Source organism: Centropristis striata, chromosome 5, assembly GCF_030273125.1.
Source record: "Centropristis striata isolate RG_2023a ecotype Rhode Island chromosome 5, C.striata_1.0, whole genome shotgun sequence".
NCBI classification, from domain to species: Eukaryota; Metazoa; Chordata; class Actinopteri; order Perciformes; family Serranidae; genus Centropristis; species Centropristis striata.
The window spans coordinates 25,376,388-25,396,560 of NC_081521.1; the positions used below are offsets into that span (position 1 = coordinate 25,376,388).

At 37.9% G+C, this 20,173-nt stretch overlaps 2 protein-coding genes across 6 annotated transcripts in view; one reads left to right on the forward strand and one right to left on the reverse strand.

Annotated features, from left to right (window-relative positions):
- Positions 1–3,310: 3,310 nt before the first annotated feature.
- emc1 (ER membrane protein complex subunit 1) lies at positions 3,311–16,908 on the reverse strand. The gene is made up of 22 exons (XM_059333629.1): positions 16,787–16,908; positions 15,815–15,942; positions 14,934–14,999; positions 14,752–14,845; positions 14,535–14,663; positions 13,610–13,736; positions 13,327–13,476; positions 12,991–13,158; positions 12,748–12,819; positions 12,477–12,575; positions 12,294–12,390; positions 10,930–11,046; positions 9,652–9,851; positions 8,181–8,330; positions 7,879–8,040; positions 7,630–7,749; positions 6,878–7,015; positions 6,346–6,519; positions 5,994–6,204; positions 5,305–5,389; positions 5,089–5,218; positions 3,311–4,261 (listed from the first exon to the last, which is right to left on the reverse strand). Exons 1-22 carry the CDS (start codon positions 16,876–16,878, stop codon positions 4,082–4,084), a joined length of 2,889 nt encoding a protein of 962 aa, XP_059189612.1. The 5' UTR covers positions 16,879–16,908; the 3' UTR covers positions 3,311–4,081.
- Positions 16,909–17,971: 1,063 nt separating this feature from the next.
- Positions 17,972–20,173, forward strand: part of ubr4 (ubiquitin protein ligase E3 component n-recognin 4) — a 51,772-nt gene continuing 49,570 nt past the window's right edge. For all 5 annotated transcript variants that reach the window (XM_059333618.1, XM_059333619.1, XM_059333620.1 and 2 more), the window contains exon 1: positions 17,972–18,124. In XM_059333618.1, the coding sequence (XP_059189601.1) occupies positions 18,000–18,124 (125 nt within the window). In that variant the 5' untranslated portion in view covers positions 17,972–17,999. The remainder of the gene's footprint in view (positions 18,125–20,173) is intronic.

Consider the following 20,173-nt stretch of genomic DNA (forward strand, 5'->3'; position numbering starts at 1 on the left):
GTTAACCGGCAAGTAAGTTCATACTGTTTTTGTGTCAAATGTAAATCATTGTAAAATTGTGTTTTTAATCTATTTATAGAAATAAAATAACTTATTCATTCTATGAAAGGCTCAGAGTCCCTATTCCTTACAAGAACACTACTACTACTATTACTGAGGGTCCTTACGTAACTGCAGCATTCCTTTTAAAGAGCAGACATATCTTCTCTTTATTTGGCCATTTTTATTGTCCCATAAATCTTTGAAGAAAAGAGAGAAAGAAAGAAGCAAACTGTTGAAGAAACTTTAATTTACTAAATTTGACTTATGAGATTAAACAAATTGTACAAGAGACATAAAATGAGAAACAATAAGCATTTAGCGATACTGTTAATAATTTATTACATACAGTCATGGAAAAAAATAGACACCCTTTTTCTTCAATTTATTAATCATTTTAATGTTTGGTACAACTAATGGTACATTTGTTTAGACAAATATAATGATAACAACAAAAATAGCTCATAACAGTTTAATTTATGAGCTGATATCTAGCCATTTTCCATGGTTTTCTTGATAATAACCAATATCATTATAAAAAAATGGAAAATGTCTAAATATTAGCTCTTAAATTAAACTCGTATGAGCTATTTTTGTTGTTATCATCATATTTGTCCATGTACCTTTAGTTGTACCAGGCATTAAAATGAACAAGAAATTGAAGAACACAAGGGTGGTCTTATCATTTTTTCCATGACTGTAATTATTGGCCAGCTGAAAAGTTTGGCCTTTAGCCAAATCTTATAGTATAGTGATCATGGTTACAAGGTAACAACTTCTAGTTTCTACAATTGTTCTTACAGAACTTTAAAAAAAAGTTTATTTTGGTGACCTATCCCTATCCCTACCTGTACCCTTAACCACTGGCAGGCAGGTGGGTTTAAGAGATTGTATATATCGTCTTTGTACAGTTTTCAATTGAATATATTTCACAAAGGATAAGCAAATTATCACATTCTATTTTGTTTTATAGCACATCCCAACTTTTCAAATTAGTGTTGTAATAATCCACTTAAAGTAATCAATCTGACACCGACAGATGTGACCACTGTAACATTTCCACTGTGTATCACTAACCACACAGCTATAAATGCATTACAAATTACAGTAGGTAATTGTGGGGGGAAAAAATCGATACAGCATAGTATCGCAATATTTTTTTCGCGGCAATATTATATCGATTCATAGCCGGCAAGTATCAATATTCAGCATTCCGACCGTCAGTATAGGCATAGCGGGCTCACTTTTAGGAATATACTGGAGATACTGTTATCGTATGAAACTAGGAGATCTAAGTAATATATAGGCATATATTTATACTATATTTAATTTTGTGGACACAAAATGCAGTTAAACAGTTAAATCACAACATATTGTATCGCAATACTCACCATATCGCAAAATGCTTAAAAATTGCAATAATATCGTATTGTGACTCAAGTATCGTGGGGCCTCTGCTGATTCACACCTCTAGTAAATACATGTTAACACATCCTGACTCAAACTAATCCTGCACATACAGTCATGTTCAAAATAATAGCAGTCCAATGTGACTAACCAGATGAATCCAGGTTTTTAGTATATTTTTATTGCTACATGGAAAACAAGGTACCAGTAGGTGCAGTAGATTCTCAGAAAACCAGCAAGACCCAGCATTTGTGATATGCACGCTCTTAAGGCTGTGCAATTGGGCAATTAGTTGAAAGGGGGGTGTTCAAAAAAATAGCAGTGTGGCATTCAATCAGTGAGGTCATAAATTTTGTGAAAAAAGAGGTGTGAATCAGGTGGCCTCTATTTAAGGAAGAAGCCAGCACTTGTTGAACATGCATTTCTCTTTGAAAACCTGAAGAAAATGGGTCGTTCAAGACATTGTTCAGAAGAACAGCGTACTTTGATTAAAAAGTTGATTGGAAAATTTATAAAGAGGTGCAAACAATTATAGGCTCTTCAGCTAAAATGATCTCCAATGCTTTAAAATGAAGAGCAAAACCAGAGACACGTGGCAGAAAACGGAAGACAACCATCAAAATGGATGGAAGAATAAGCAGAATGGCAAAGGCTCAGCCAATGATCAGCTCCAGGATGGAGTCTGTCTGGAGTCTACAGTTTGGAGTTACCCGTTAATGCTGTGACAGTTAGAAGACGTCTGTGTGAAGCTAATCTATTTACAAGAATCCCCCGCAAAGTCCCTCTGTTAAAAAAAAGGCATGTGCAGAAGAGGTTACAATTTGCCAAAGAACACATCAACTGGCCTAAAGAGAAATGGAGGAACATTTTGTGGACTGATGAGAGTAAAATTGTTCTTTTTGGGTCCAAGGGCCGCAGACAGTTTGTGAGACGACCCCCAAACTCTGAATTCAAGCCACAGTACACAGTGAAGACAGTGAAGCATGGTGGTGCTAGCATCATGATATGGGCATGTTTCTCCTACTATGGTGTTAGGCCTATTTATCACATACCAGGGATCATGGTTCAGTTTGCATATGTCAAAATACTTGAAGAGGTCATGTTGCCTTATGCTGAAGAGGACATGCCCTTGAAATGGGTGTTTCAACAAGACAATGACCCCAAACACACATAGTAAACCAGCAAAATCTTGGTTCCAAACCAACAACATTGATGTTATGGAGTGGCCAGCCCAATCCCCGGACCTTAATCCAATTGCATTCAAAAATGCTGTTTCTGAAGCAAAACCAAGAAATGTAAATGAATTGTGGAATGTTGTTAGAGAATCTTGGAGTGGAATAACAGCTGAAAGGTGCCACAAGTTGGTTGACTCCATGCCACACAGATGTGACGCAGTTATAAAAAACTGTGGTCATACAACTAAATATTAGTTTAGTGATTCGCAGGATTGCTAAATCCTAGTAACAAAAAAGTTTGTACAAAATAGTTTTGAGTTTGTAAAGTCAACGGCAGACACTGTTATTTTTTTGAACACACCCCTTTCAACTAATTGCCCAATTGCACAGCCTTAAGAGCGTGCATATCACGAATGCTGGGTCTTGCTGGTTTTCTGAGAATCTACTGCACCTACTGGTACCTTGTTTACCATGTAGCAATAAAAAATCTACTAAAAACCTGGATTAATCTGGTTAGTCACATTGGACTGATATTATTTTGAACACTACAGTAAGATTACTTAATACTTACATTAGCATTAAATATACCATGATTACTTGAAAAATTATTTATTTCTGACCACATTCAAGGACTCTGGACAATTCTTGCACTCTGTGAAATCTTCGAAAAACAAAAATTACACTTTAACTGGAGTTCTGGAACAAATTTTAATGGAGCATCAACAGTAGCCGACAGTGGATAAAAACTGAGCTGCAGGATGACTGATGTACAGAAAATAGAGGCTACTGATGGTAATTTTCTTTAGTCAAGCGTGTGATGGTGACAACAGTGGGGCAGTGCCTTTGGTTGGAGAGTCTTCAGGAAAGCACATTAACCATTTCTTGTCCATTCTCATTATCTCCTCACACTCATTTGCCGGCAAATCAAATGGCATTTTGTTAGGACGGTGAATCAGCAGGCTAAAAGTACCAAATCATGCTCGTGTGTTGCATGTCTTCTGTCTCTCCTTTATCTGACCTCACTCTCCATTAGAGCAGTCTAATGAGGCAGAAATGTCACAAACATAATCATGGAAAAAAAAAACTAACATTGCTTTAGTATCTAACTTTCACATGTGTGGGAATTTCCAAAGTCCACAATTGATTAAATCCAAGTCGGTTTCATTCATTTGTTATTAGTTATGTGTTAAACATTTAATCAAAATGACATGACAAAAAAAAAACAGTTATTCTACCCTTGTGCTTGCAAAATAAGTTAAAAAATAAACGAATAAAACCTCTACTAATCCCTCCTTTCACCCCACCCCGCCGTCCCCTCACCCCTGCAGTTCCTTATGGGCCTTATTGATCTTTGGCCTGTGTTCTTCTACAGGCGTGGCCTCAGCCGTCTCATCTCCTCGGGCTGAGGTCCTTCGTGCAGCCTCAGGGCTGTAAGAGATGGGATTTTTTTGACGATCGGTTTACCGCCAGGCCCGGTTGAGCAGTTTGACTTCTGCCAGGCGTTTGCTGATCATGGTGGCAAAGAAAAGGGCGAGTAGAACGCTACTGATCAGCATGTAGTCATAGTCGTCCTTTAGTACGTCAAACTGCTTTGAGGGATAGACGCGTGTCTGGTAGATGTCGAGACCGTATGCCACCACCTACAAGGAAAAAAGTGATTGTCATATTGGCACTTGAAATGGAATAAAAGTGCCAAAGTGTAGAACTGTATTCTAAATGTATCCTATAGAGGTGGGGCAAAAAAATCAATACAGCATAGTATCGCGATATTTTGCGTGGCAATATTATATCGATTCATTGTCGCCAAGTATCCATATATCGCGTTGCGATGGCCCTGTATTTTTGCCAGTCTGTAGCTGGCTCACTTTTAGGAATATACTGGAGATACTGGTATCATATGAAACTCCAAGATATAATGAATCTATAGGCATGTGGACAGGATATCATGCTGGGAAGTTGTTGAAATAATGCTGCAAAGTTAGGCTTTTTTTTTTATGTTCCATTGAAAAAAGTTCAGAGCAGTGAAGCTTAAAGTTAAGGAGAGTTTGGTAAAATGCTGCAGTTGTTGTTGTTCATACATGTTTGATATCAGTTAAGTTCAGTTTGACTGAATACTTTGTTGGTCAGTCTATGGGTTTGACTCATTGTGGAGAAATAAAAAGACTGAAGTGAGATGAATACATTGACAATTTCCTCTTATTTGACAAAACAATTCTTGATTGCATTTAATTTTGTGGACAGAAAATGCAGTTAAACAGTTTAATCGCAATATATTGAATCGCAATACTCACCATATCGAAAAATGCTTAAAATCGCAATAATATTGTATTGTGACTCAAGTATCGGGATAAAAACGTATCGTGGGGCCTCTGGTGATTCCCACCTCTAGTATCCTACATGCCAATGGTTTATCATATGACTTACTGGCACTATCAGCTGTTTGTCAGTTTAGTTATGGCACACTCACCAGGCAGGTGGACTCCAGTCCAGAGGGGGCAGTGTAAATCCCTCGCACTCTTGATACAGTCTGATTGTAGTTGATGAACCACTCCGTGCGGATCAGCAGCTCTGGTGCGTACGGTATCAGGTTCTCCTCCCTGGAGATCAAATGAACAAGTTAGACAGCAAACAAAAACAACAAGTCAATAAAATGTTTAAAACCAAGCCTGAATTGAGGACGCACCGGCTTTGCTCTGTTATTATTTCCGGCCTTCGGGGATCAAGGAACATCTTGGGTAACGACAAAATCCCCCCAGATGGCAATCCAACTGTGACGAATGAAAAAAAAATAGCAACATATTAAAACTGGGTAAATACAGAAATACTTAAGTTGAATTTAATACATTTTAAAACCTTCACATTGATCTGCAACTGCTGCAGCAACCTTTCCAACTTCAGTGTTGATTAAGTTCAGTATTGCTTAAAATTCACATCCAGTACCGATATTGCAGTTACTGGATACATAATTACTTTTTGCCTCATTAGCACCACTCACCTATACACAGTTATTTGCTTTTTAACCCTAACCCAAGACAAAATGTTATTTCATTATGTGTAGGGCGAGCGCACACCACTTCTCTACCGCTACACTCTATCATTCTTCTCGATGAAGGGGCACAAAATGACAAATGAAAATCATCAAATCAATCAAATCATGAAAGGACTTTCATCACGATTTAACAAGGTAACTTGAAACTAATTTTATACCATGTCAGATGACGTTTATTACTTTTTAATGGCTAATTTCATTAACTGCCTTTATATAACTTTTAAAACACTGTGGACACCCTGTAAAAACAGACCGAATAATGTTAATAAGAAGGTGGATTACTTTCACACGTCCCCGTCAGACTGAGCCTCGCTGAAACTTACTGAGCAGGTGGCGGCTGGTGATGCCCTTCTCTGTCAGTGTGGCCTCCATGGTAGAAATGGAGGAGGGGAAAATATAAGACTGCTGGAGAACCTGAGGAGCGTGCGGCCGATCCAGTGAGCTGAACACAGTGCTATTGTAGAGCTCCATCCCTTCATAGAGTTCGATCACAGAGAACTCGTTCCTGCGAGACTTGGTGCTCCAGTATTCGTACTGCCGAGTCAAACCGAGGCAGGGTTCAGTGTTAGTGAGTCATTTTATACCGCTTTAGTGAGACAACTCTCACTGTAACCAAGCAAAAATCAACAAAGCAATTTATCCTTAAGAGGGACTTTAGCTGTCAATATTACTCACCACCACCCAGTTTTCAGAGTGCACAACATGCACCGGTCCTCTGGTCTTTCTCTGAACGGCCTCGTGGATGATGCGACCAGTCACGCCGTCGATCAGGAGGATCCCTACGAAGCTCCGCTCCTGATGCAGGTCTGTGCTCTCAGTCACCACAGCCAGTAGATTGGGGTTCAGGTACTGTATGAAATGACATGAAGCACAATTCAACATCTTAACTGAGGTTGAAAAATACATATTTTAGGCATGCTTTCACTTCCACTCACTGACACACATGATTCATTGACATAGCAACTACAGTAGGGAGTGTAAGAGTCGGAGAAGAGTAGGAGAAAACAGTTGAGTCAGTGGTGGAGAGAGGGTATGATTCACTGGGGAAACAGTGACACGAGGTACAGTATTTATTGGAAAGATGAGTTTTTAGCCTAAATCAGAAGGTGAGGAGTAATTGTGTGTTACAGAGCAATTATATCATTTTCAAACTCAACACTCCTTCCAAATCACAACATTAGCCAGGTTTGAGGGGAAGTTATCGTACCTTATAGAGGACGCTACGGTCTCCCATCACTCTGCCCTGGGAGTGCACATGCTCGTTGGGTCTCTTCCCTTTGACTGAGACAATCTTCTGGACCTCGGTTGGGACGACGACCTCCCAGATCAGCTCGGTCGACAGATCCTGAAAACACAAGAATATCAAGATTCATTATCTTTGATTTTCGGCCAGTTATCTACGATTTCTTTTCATGGTAGTTCACTGTGAGAGCAGGATCAATAATAACAGCTCTGGCTATAACGATCATTCTCAAAATATACAAAAAAAAATTATTAGACCATTGTTTTGACCATTTGATCTTTTTCTATGGTTTTCTTGATAATAACCAAAATCATTATCAAGAAAACCATGGAAAATTACTGGATATCAGCTCTTAAATTAAAGTCTTATGAGCTATTTTGTTGTTATGATTATATTTGTTCAAACAAATGTACCTTAAGTTGTACCAGGCATTAAAATGAACAAGAATTTAGAGAAAACAAGGGTGGTCTAATAAGTTTTTCCCATGACTGTATGTCTATTTGCTAATATATCCTCTATTGATATCCTATAAACAGATGTGTCAATATTAAAAATTGCTCTTGATCTATTAAGTATATGTTGTTTAAAATAATATTTGAGCTTTCTTTATCACTTTTTTCATTTACTAAAATACAGATTCATATTATCACTGCAGTAATGAACAATAAAAAAACGCAAATAACATTGAAATAATTGAGCAAAAAAGGTTCACTTGCCGTTCGTAGCCTGTAGCCAGAAAGTCTCCCCTGGCTGGAGTCAACAAGATAAAAGAATATAGAGGAGGCCATCTCCTGGAGCTGCTGAAGTACATTCTTTGTAGAGGGAAAGGCAGACACCTGAGGGACAATAAATGATGGATATCATTCTATAAGTCATGTATTTGCCTGGTGGGCATGGGTACACAACATTAATGTCTATCTCTAATGCAGAATGATGATCTGGTGGGTGATAATTGTGTCACTGACCTTGTACTGGTCATCGACGAGAAGTAAGACCTTGGCATAATCCTGGTCCATGAGAGGCAGCATGAGGGACTGAAGTATTGGCTGAGGCAGAGCTGGTGGGGTGACGTGGCTCTTCTTTCCAAAGATGGGATTAAATACATGAAGTGTGGCCAGGCCTGTGTCCTTTTGAAGGAAAATACATAAATAAACACAGCTATACAGTTGTTCTACCAATGGGCCAAAACATTTCCCACAACATTGGTAACTGTAACTGGGCACTGACTCCCACCCTCTCTAACCACAGAGGCTTTGTGATTAGATACCTTGTCTTTGATGAGCAGTGTGCACTGTGGCGGATGGGGGAAGTGTGCTGTGGTCCGTTGCACCATGAGTTTGAAAGCTGCATTAGATGGAACGTTGTCCAGGTAGTGCCTCCATAAAATACTGCCGGTCTTGCTGTCAATACCAAAGAGCTGAGCAGAAGAAAAGCAAAGGGAAGAATGAGAGTTTCAGAGAGGCCTGATGGAATCTAGTTATTATGATTTTCTTCTTTAGGCTCACCAGACCACAGACAAAATGTCTAGTTTTTAAAAGAAGCCTACAGGTGAATCTCAATACATTAGAATGTCATGGAAGAGTTCATTATTTGTAGTTCAAATCAAATAGCCCCAACCAAGTATTATGCACATAGATGGGCATACTGTTCAGAGGCCAATGTTTCCACTTTAACCATACTTTTTAAAATTGGTCTTTTGTAATATTACATTTTTTTTGAGACACTGAGTTTTTGGTCTTTATGAAATGTAAGCCATAATCATTATAATTAGAAGAAATTAAATAAATGAAGACATGAATTGTTTTATTCTGTGTGTAATGGATATGTATTGTGCTATTTCCACTATTTGAATTGAATTACTGATTTTTCTAGGTATTGTAATCTATTGAGATGCACTTGTACATAGATGCTTTATATTTTGCCAGTTCTGAGGTTATTCTTGAACATCATGTTATTCAGAGGAACCTACCCTTTCTTTATGGTGCAGTCACCATCATGCATTATCTTATATGAGACTATTTGTATATTCTTAAATAACTCCAAAAGTCAAGCAGAAAATGTTTTTTTTTTCAAAGTGAAAACTTGAATTTAGGTGTTTTGGAGTTCCATGTTTCCTCCCACAGTCCAATTACTGTGACTCTAAATTGCCCGTAGGAGTGAATGATTGCGAATGGTTCTGTTTTTATGTGTCAGTCTACCTTGTGACGGTCTGGTAAACTGTCCTGTGTGTACTCCGCCTCCTGCCCAATGTCAACTAGGACTGGCTCCAGCCCCCCACAACCCGAATTCAGATAAACAGTTCAGGATAATTAATAAATGAAGGAAAGAATGGAGCTCCATGTGAAGTTTGGTGCAAATACACTCTTTCCTCAGTAGGTACAGCCATTTATTGGATTCTGTCCTGGGTGGGTTTTTTTGTAGCCAATATGACAACAATACATTTTGGAGTAAATATCAAAAGACTTGTATATAAAAACAGAAAACCTAATCTGCATTTAAAACCTCTTTCACAGTATATTTATTGGCCATGTTTTATTTCTTCACCATACAAAATGTGTCAGAAAGCTGAGAAACGCACTGTTCAGACACGATTGAACCCTGAGCTTATCACCGTCATCAATAGTTCAAAAGTTATTAAATGTCTAGCAGAGCATCAATGCTACGCTCGGTTTTAGTGGGTTAACCATGAGCGCAGAGCGCAGCTCATCTCCCCTGAAATAATACATAAAATCTTGTACCTTCCCAGAAGCAGTAACCATAACCATCATCTTCTGCAGGTTGAACTCGTCTCTGGAGAGGTTCTCAATGGTCACATCATTTTTGACTTGACTGCGAGGCTTCCGTGCGTCGTAGAACAGCTTCCAGAGGTGGGAGATCCAGGCCTGCAGTAAGATGAGCTGAGAAGAGAGCCTCTTCAGCACCATAGACATCAGGCCGTCTAGAGAGGTTACAGAGAACACCGGTGCTGCTTAATGACTTTCACTGGATTGAGAATCCCAACTTGGACTTTGTTGTACTGTTATTGCAGGCAAAGACCAGCAATATTTTTGATTATAATAAAAAAAACCATGGAAAATGGCTAGATATCAGCTCTTAAATTATTACTATTTTTGTTGTTATCATTATATTTGTCCAAACAAATGTACCTTTAATTGTACCAGGCATTACAATGAAACAAGACATTGAAGAAAACAAGGGTGATCTAATATTGTTTTTCCATGACTGTGTGTGTAAAAACTAGAACACTGTAAAGAAATACTTAATTTGTCTCATCATTAATAAAAATGGTGCAAGCAAGAGCAAGAGCGCAACAAATCTGACTTTGTAGAGATATTATGTGACTAAAAGTGACATCATGAAAAAAAAGATTTTCAGTGGACAACAGTTATATAGTATATACAGTAATATCATGACCCATTAATCAAGCGTTATTTCAGAAAAGCAGAGAAGTGTGTTACCTTGAATGGCTGAATCCAAGCGAAGCAAAATAAAACAGGACAGAGACAAAAGAAAGTGAAGCAAAATAGCAACCAAATGAACACAGCCAAGAAATCTGTTTTAACAAAGCCTGTTGAAACCACAAAAATAGTTAACCTTGACCAACATGGGTGATGTATTACAGACACAATTAACAATCATGATGTGACAAATGTTTGTTGCATTATCTTCATAACTTGTTTTTTCCTTATGTGAATGCTTTGATGACACAATTGTATGTTCATGCAAAAAATTCAAAATTAATTTTCAAATTAAATTCAAAAGTTATTTTATGTTAAAAAAAAAGGTTAAATGTGGTTTTTGAGCAGCAGAAGAGGATTCAGGATCAATCATTTGTTTTATATTAGTATGAAGAAAAACACTTTCTAGGGCATGCAAAATAAAAATGAGTATTGAGACAGATTGAAAACTGACAATAATATATAAAATACTGAATATCAATCTGGAGCAGAGATTAGTACTTTTAGTGAGATAATTAGGAGTAAAGTGACAGAAATGGATTCTGGTTTGACATTTACCAGCCTTTTTGCCAAACTCTCCCTCCAGCTCTGCCTGCGTTCCTGTGAGAGGCAGATCCACCATTTCCATTGTCACCACATCTGACAGGGCCTCCTCTCTCGTCCACATCACACGCCCTGGAAAACAAGACTCATGATTGTTCTGTAACCATTCATTCCACTTCACACACCCTGCGACAGTATGCAGTTTGTTTTGACGCTTTCTGTGAGTTACCACATGAAACATTTTCCCCCTGTGCTTGTGGAAAGCATAAGATTGGGTGTATATTATGAAAACCAGCAGCCTGTTTGCGCTCCACACAGTGGTCTGATGTTGGCAGTATTCATGATGATTAAGAGGAGCAATATACCCCAATGTTATCATGAGGGAAAGCATGGCTCATCAGTCTCTTTGCACTGTGGAAACAAGTACTGGATCTTTGCATAGATCAAACGTTTCAAGCTATTTCCCCTGTTGGCTACAAATAGCATGTGATTTCATACAACCCACTGCCTACAGACACCTTTATAAATAAAATAAAAACAAAGGCCTCCATTGTCATACTAAATGAAAAGCAAAAGGTCAAGAGGTGTGTTTTGTGGCATCTAGCCAAATATATTATATTATAACTACGAGCAGGAATTTAAAATGCCTGAACTTTGGCACCCCCCAGTGGTAAAATCACTCCATATCATGAAAACTAACTTTTTCATTGCTTGAGCACATACTAAATGCCCATCAACCTACCAACTGTCAAATACAACAGCCCAGTCACTTTTTTGTTGGCTGCCAAGATCAGAAATCATGGGCTTCAACAAACCATTCAGATGTGGCTCCCCTCCCTCTGTCACATGCAGGCTCTCTACAATACACCACCCCCCCATCTGACTATCTCCACCCACAGCTTGAACTCATGGGAGACATGGCTTTCTGACAGAGAGCTTAAGCAGTAGTTGTACAAAGAGCGATAAAGTACACGCAGGGAGGAGGTTGTTGTAGATTGTTTCTGAACAGATAGATGAATTCTTATTTACTGTTTTGCTTCTTCCAGTGTACAGTAACAGTTTGGTTAGGCTTAGGCACCAAAACTACTTGGTTAGATGTAGGAAAAGATCGTGGTTTGCGTTAAAATAGACCCTTTCACAACAGTAACCATGTGCTAGAAAGGCGTTCCAACAGAAAACCCTGAAAACTGAACTATCAAGGTGAAAATAGATATATTAGGACAGCCAGACAGGATGAAAAACAAAGCATTTCCTGAACATTGAAGCATGTAAACATGTTCTAGAGGAAAAATAGTATTAACATGAAGGCAAATATACTATGTGCCTTTTTCATCAGGGCAGACTGATAACAAGCTTCCTGTAGTGTTTGTTATCCATACCTGGCTGTTGAATGAAAGTGAGTGTGTGGTCTTCTGTCTGCACCATGACCCTGTAGCCAACAGAGTCGTCTTTCTTGAGGAATGCTTGTACGTGCAGCTGGAAAAATAAAGGGATGTAAACTGTGTTACTTAATAAAAAGAAAACAACATGCTGGAGAATCACTGGATGAAATTTAAGCTCACCTTCTCTGGTTTCCCACCGTTAGGATCCATATTAAAAATCAGTGTTGTGTCTAGAAGTCTACGTCCAGTTTCTGCACTAAAGAGGTTAAGGCTGCAAGCCTACAGGGGAGAAAAGATATAATCATTTGAATCTGAAGAAAGGCTTGTCATCTTGAGTAACACATTTAATCTGTTGGTCAAAATCAACGTGCAAATAATACATCAAGCATACAAGACGACAAATAAAACTGTACTAAAACTGCTTAACAAGTATGATTGCACATTAACTCACAGTTTTATTCTTGGGGGACATGACAGCAGCAACAGTCTTCTCTCCAGTGGTAGCAAATGAAATCAGCATGGCCTACGAATCAAGACAAATTAGTCATCAACAGTTTTCACGGCAGTTTCAACAATTAACAACTGCACAATGACAGAATGAGATTTAGCAAAAACAATACATTTTGGGGGGAAAAAAAAGCCAATTTTGATTATGCATGAGAGATCAAATGCAAGCTGGAGAAACATTACGTACAGGCTTGAAGTCCCTCAGTGTCACAATCTGATCATTGTTGAGCTGGAGAAGCAGATGGTGGTCAGGCCCAAGCTGGAGGAAGAACTCGGACAGCGGCGGCCGAGCTGGGTTGGGCTGGGTGGACGTCAGAACGGGCTGGAAGCCGGGGCTGGCTTCAAGTCCCAGTGACTAGAAAAAGATGACAAAGAAAGGGAGGTAGGTATAAGGAGATTCATTTCCATTCTACAGGTAGAAAATACAGAGACATGTGAGAAAGGGAGACCTACCCAAACCAGAGCATGGGAAACACATTTATTGTATAATATTGAAAGGTTTTGGTTTTATCTTGGTGGGTACCTGCAGGGGGATCTGGGTCATCTCTGATTGCTCATGCAAGTGCAGCATGTACAGGGAAACAGTTGCAGAGTCCACGCACATCAACATCCCCTGACCGATCACTGCACAGCTGGTCTGTATGTTGGTCAGCCACGGAGCTTCGATCGATGTCTGAAGACAAAACAAGCAGAGAAGTCAGAAATGTGCATTTAAATTAACATTGCAACTTCTCGTTATATTCAAAAACCTTTGTTCTATATATTCTACTGAGCATTTATATACTGCTGCTATAACTCAGGATTACCTGCTTGATTATTTCTCCATCCTCCAAACTGTATACAACAACTGCAATGTGGGAATGGGGAACAACTCCCAGTACGTACACTTCACCATTCCCACCAGAGTACACAGCCTGGTAATCCACGGTTTCACTGTGGAGATGAAAAGACAGACAGTTATACGTTTTTTGTAATGTCAACAACAATCGTAACCACAAATAATTTGTGCCTTTATGTATGTTTAAATTCAGCCATTGACTTGATCTTTCCAAATCATGCAGTTGTGGCTCAATTGCATTTTATTATTATAATAATAACAATAATCTATTTTCTTTATATTTTACATTTATAATTAAATCCACTACTAATTGTTATCATTGTAACAAATATTTACCACTCACCAATACTAAAATATTGTAATAACGACTGTATTACCTACAAAAGAATTAAAGCAGTAAATAAAAAAGATCCCCCCCCACAATGTGTTTTGCTTATTGTTATTCCAGATGGATGTTTGAACGCAACAGTGCAGAGTTTAACATTAATCAGAAAGTTTCTCACCTTGAATCTTAGTTTAAAGTGTGTACCTATGAGCATGATTTGTGACATAACTAATTGGGAGCCCATCTGGGTCGAGTATAAACTCCAAACCTCCAGGAGAGATCCTTTGTCCAGGAATTTAACTTTTGAAATGAACAATATTTTCTTATTCATAGCATCTGGATTTCTAATAAAAATAAGGGAGAAATAGTGGATGTAATTTTGAGAACCTTTATGTAGGATATTCAACCATGAAAATATAAATATAAATATATCTTCAAACATGTCTGGAGAGGATCTTCAGTTTGACAGGAGAAATTTTGCTTACGAAGACAGGCTTATACTAAAAGTACTTATTAAAAGATTGGGTTTCAATGTCGACGCAATAACATAAAAAACAAGTCCACTTGCCTGTCTGGTAGATTCTCTATCCATTTTTGATGACCATTAGAAAGGTAATGGAGAGAGATGATGGATTTCTTCAAAACGGCCACATGCCTCACGATGTCTTGCAGTCCGACTAAACACGCAGACTGGAAACTAAAAATGTATTTAAAAAAGCAGTTAACATTTGATCAAAATAGAGAGGAATTCTAAACTGAACACAGCCAATTGAGGAAGTAATCACCTGCCAGAGTCCAGAACCATCTCCCAGTTCAAACCACCAATGTTTATCTCCCAGGAGCGCAACAGGCGGCCATTACCGACCACAAGCACAGCATCTAAGACACAAGGACATATTTAATGATACATCTGCTTTCATTAAGGGGGCTAAAATCTCTGTAAGCTCAACTGTAGCCACAAAATCACCTTGTCCATGATGTAGAAGAGCGTCAATGTTTCCCTCTGGCCCAGTGTTATCCAAATGTCTCCAGACTGTAACAGACATTGAATAAATAATAATATGAGAGACACAAACACAACTTTTTATTTATTTTGTTTCAACTATTTAATATAGTGAAATACATTTTCTCCGATGTGCAATATCTGTAAAATGCTAAGTACTTTCAGTAAAACAAACAAACAAGAATATATATTAATAATAAATGCCAAATAGCAGAAATGTTTGTATGAAATGTGTATAGAATGTATGCATGTCTTATTTTTTATATTCTTTATTCTGTTTTCCATATCTACAGTCATAGAAAAAAACGATTAGACCATTGTTTTCTTCATTTTTTTTTCATTTTAACTCATTTAGCTCATAAGAGATTCATTTAAGAGCTGATATCTAGCCATTTTGAATTTTTTTCTTGATGAAAACCAAAATCATTATCAAGAAAACCATGGAAAATGGCTGGATATCAGCTCTTAAATGAATCTCTTATGAGCTAGTTTTGTTGTTATCATTATATTTGTCCAAACAAATGTACCTTTAATTGTACCAGGCAATAAATGAACAAGAAAGCGAGGAGAAAACAAGCGTTGTCTAATCATTTTTCCATGACTGTATGTGTCTGTATCTTGAGCTGCTGGGACAACTAAAGTTCCCAACTGTGAGATACATAAAATAATATCTTATACCTTGATTGCTCCACTTTTTCAAGTCACTTTGGATAAAAACTGCTGCTAAATGACTAAATGTAAATGTGAATCTAATCTTATCTTATCTTAACTGAGAGATTAATAGTTTTTCTGTAATTTGCCCTATAGAACTTTCCATTAGAACAAAGAATAAAGACAATACTTACAGAGTTCTCCAGTCCTGGTGTTAAGTGAAGCAAAAACATTGTTCTCTGTTGCCACAAGAACCTTTTTGGATGACTGCATGTGTGCGTCGAAATGGGAAAAGCGAACCTTGCCTACATATTGCTGCCTCCTGTGAATCACAAGACAGAAAATAGGTCAACAAGCTAGTTCATAATAATAACTAGGGCGGGGTGATATATCGATATAAAAAATATATCTATATATTTTAAAATGTAATGTGGAATTAGACCATATCGCATATATCGATCTAGTTCAATTTTTTTTCTTTATATATAAATGCTGCCCTTACTAGGGTTTGTCATATTTAGTTATTTTGTAATGTTTGGTATTCTTTTCTCAAATAAATATATTTATTTCTTGTGACATGTCATATTTGGCTTTGACTTTGACTGAACATTTGCTCAACTTTGTGATAAAAATATCGGGACATAGATCGTAAATCGATATTCAGCTTAAATATATATTCGGAAATATGACTTTCAGTCTATATCGCCCAGCCCTAATTATACCTGAACCAAGGTTTGTATATCTACAGGGATCAACCCCCAATGTTACGAGAAACAGCTCAAATAAAGAAAATGCTGTTGGATGGTGCACATTTTATTTTATTTTTACACATAAATCAGGTTGATTACGATAGTTTCTACATGCTAATTAATCTCTTTCAATCACATTTACTACAGTTCATTGAGCTTCTTAGACCTTTGGTTTCCAAAAGGCAAATCCAACATTGTAAACAAGATAATAGCACATGTAATAAGCTACTAAATACTAAATACAATATCTAGTTTTATTGTATAAATGTTTTTAGGCCTGTTCTTTTACACAAAGTCCACACCAAACACACCGGCTCGCAGCTAGTGTCTGTGACAGGTGTTAGCATTAGCACTTCCACAATTAAAACACAGCGCCTGATAGCGAACATTTTTCATCTTTCTCTTGATTCATCTTACCAGTCAAATTTCCCTACTTGATCCTCAAACACAGCCCCGGCAGTGCAACATAAAAGGATAAATTTGAGCCAGAACAAAATTAGCTTTGCCATTGCAGCAGTAGCTTTAGCTTGCTCTTCAAGTGGAGGAGAAAGCCGGAAGTTGACTCGCTTCCTTCTAGTCTTGTGACTGAGAGGTGCTGCCCCCCGCAGGCCAGAAGGGCACACAGCTTCATAAATGTTATGCAGTAATCACTTTGAGCATACAGTATATATATGTTGTTTTTAAGATACTGTTCTTGTATCTTTGTGTGTTTGAATATTTATTTAATTTAATTAATTTTACATAATGTTTTCTGAATATTCTGGGTATATTGTTTACTGTTTTAATATGAATTGTGTTTTTGCTTCTATTTAATGTTAAGTATCAAGTTTTTATAATTATTATTTATTTTTCTTTCTTGTGGATATTGTTTTATTTGGAGGGATTGTTTTTAAAGAAAAATATTTTTAAATGTTTTTTTTTTTCTGTTTGTTGAAAATTAAGTTGAGGTAAAACTCCAATAAATATACTAGGATACAGGAATACAACTAGGAAACAGATTCCAAAGGAATAAATATAAATAGCTGAGATGCATAGGGTATTTGAATTTTTTGGAAATGACAAAAATGTAATGAAAAGAGGATCTGTTTTTTTTTCTGTATTATTTGGGGATTGCATATTCACTATAAAAAAAGTATGGTCAAAATCAAAATCAAAATCCCGAGGGGAAATTCAGTTAGTCTGGTAGAATCTCTTGAAGGATGAGACAGCCTGATGGCTGCAGGAGCGAAGGATCTTTTAAATCTCTCCGTCCTCCTGCAACGGAGAGAGAGGAGCTGTCATGAAGTAACATTAATGCTCATGATACTTGTCATGTAATGTTTCTGACATGCTTGTGTGACTCTTATGTAGACACCTTAAAATAAAGTGTTACCATATCTTGCTTAAGTCACAAAGGCATGTTCAAAAAATTGCCTTAGTCATTTATTTCTCTTAAGTTACATAATTTACACACAGTGTTATAACTATGCCAATATGTATGTATATATATACATATATATATATATATATATATATATATATATGTGTGTGTGTGTGTGTGTGTATGTATGTATGTATGGAGAGCGCCCCCTGTGATTTACTTTCACAGTTTCTTCTTCCAGTAGCGAGTTTTTCTCTATGGGATTTCAAGATGGCGTCGAGCGGAGGAGATGGGGAACACGAATGGACAGCGGCAGTACGGCCGCTTTTATCAGCCTCGTACACCGCTTTTGAAACGAAGGAGCTACCTCAGCTTATCGGGTCTATAATCAACAGGTAACCGGTTACATGTCAAGAGACTGTGTGTCTCTATTTGCCCAAACACAAGACGTGTCCACCCATGAGTGAGCTAGCTGGCTAACTTGCTAACTTAGCTTCGTCCGTAGAGATCGATGGGAAACGTTAGCCACGTAGCTAACGTTAGCGGCTAACAAGCTACTTGAGCTTAACTTGTACTGGCATCGAGTCAGTTGCTGACGTTAGCTAATATGCTAATGTTAGCTAACTTACTCTTAATGCTATTTAGCTTACCATTTCACTGATTGGCTATGCATAAACTGTTTGAGACAGGTCATTACTTTGATGGACGTTGATCTTTAACGTGAGCCATTATTGTTGTGTAATCGTCAATCGGCAGCGCACTGTAACGTTTAGAAATTTTGCTTCATCATTAGCTAGCTAACACAAACATTAGCCAGCAAGCTATCCTAAGGGGCCTCCAAACGGACTGGGCAGCGTTACGTTGAAGTGGCCCGTCCACAGTAATATTTCACTACGTCAGCTGAGTTTGCAATTTTAATGTGATCGGTTTATATGCTGACCATGTCATATTTAGTGTACTGTTTGCATGTCATCAGGCAATGTATACATAACCTGATCAATAAGGTGCCAGTCAGTTTAACGCTGTATCCTGTGTCTGGTTGAGCTAGAAGTAGGCGGGGACCTTGTACTTTCCACTCATTTTTGACGAGGTACTGATGGATCGCCGGTGATGTAATTATGTAATTAACGATAACTTGGCAATGTTGCTGCTTCATAATGACATGTTAGATTGAATGTCTTGAGTAAAACCCGCCTCGGTTGTGCTGAACAACGGTGCAGTAGCTGTCGTTCAAAGGGACTTGTGTTTGTAGACTACTGTTTGGGCCAGGCTAAATTAAAACTAGGTTGTCCTTCTCAATCTTTAAGAAGAGACTGAAGACTGACTCTTTACTGAACACCTTCACTCTTGATCTACACTGACGACTACGACAAGTATCGCACTGACCGCTCTTGCGACCTATCAAGCACTTGAGTCCTAATGGACTCAAACTGAACCCACGGCACTTACTCTTGCTATGTTTCTTGACTTCATCACTGCTTGTGTTGTAATACTCTCATTTGTACGTCGCTTTGGATAAAAGCGTCTGTTAGATGGCATTGTAGGTTGCAAGTTTTAACCTGCAAACTACCAACCCATACATCACCCATGGTATCAAGTCGGTAGTATCTACACAGCTGGTTGTCACTTGACACTCCCTTTCAGTGGGGACATCAGCGACCAGCTTAGGGTATTCAAATAAGGAACTTTCTGTGGTGTTTGTTGGTTTCATTTTATGAAGCAACAACAAACCTCCGTGTATAACCAGTAATACTGCTACTAGTCCCATTAGTTTCGTTTTCAAAGGAAACAATTCGTTTCATGTGGATTTCCTGATGATCACCAAGTATCAGATCTAAAAGAATTTCCAGCAATGTTTATTGACCATACAAGCGTTTTCGACGTTGTAAGCAGTGGAGTTTGATTTTGATGACCGAGTGCTGCAAGGATGATTTTGACCAATTTGTTGTTGTTTACCAATGACAATTTTGGGTGTCAGCTTCTGGGGTGCTTTATCTATTTAGGCAGCATGTCTTAATGTTCTTGTACCATTTCCCAGTGGACCGTTTTATGAAGAAAGTGTTTTTTACCTTTTTTTTCACCCTGGTCATTTTCAGTTTGGAGATAAAACGGATTGTGTTTAGTAATTTTAGAGAGGGTTTTTTTCTGTGTATTTAGTTGTATTCGTGAGACTTTGACCTGTGTTTTGTCATGGTGTGGCATATTGAAGTGGTTTTATACTGTAGCTGAGCAGATGGACATATATTGGAGGCTATAGAAAAAAATCACTATTAAATTGAGAATAGCTAAGCGAGAAATGCAGACTTTACGTCTCTGTGAGGGATTAGTGCAAACAGCGTGTTGGCCACACAGGTCTGTCTCTAACAACAAAAACTGTCTTCCTTATGTCAGGAAGTATGTGAACAATTTACAGATTGAATATTTGTCATTTGGCTTGAGCAGTT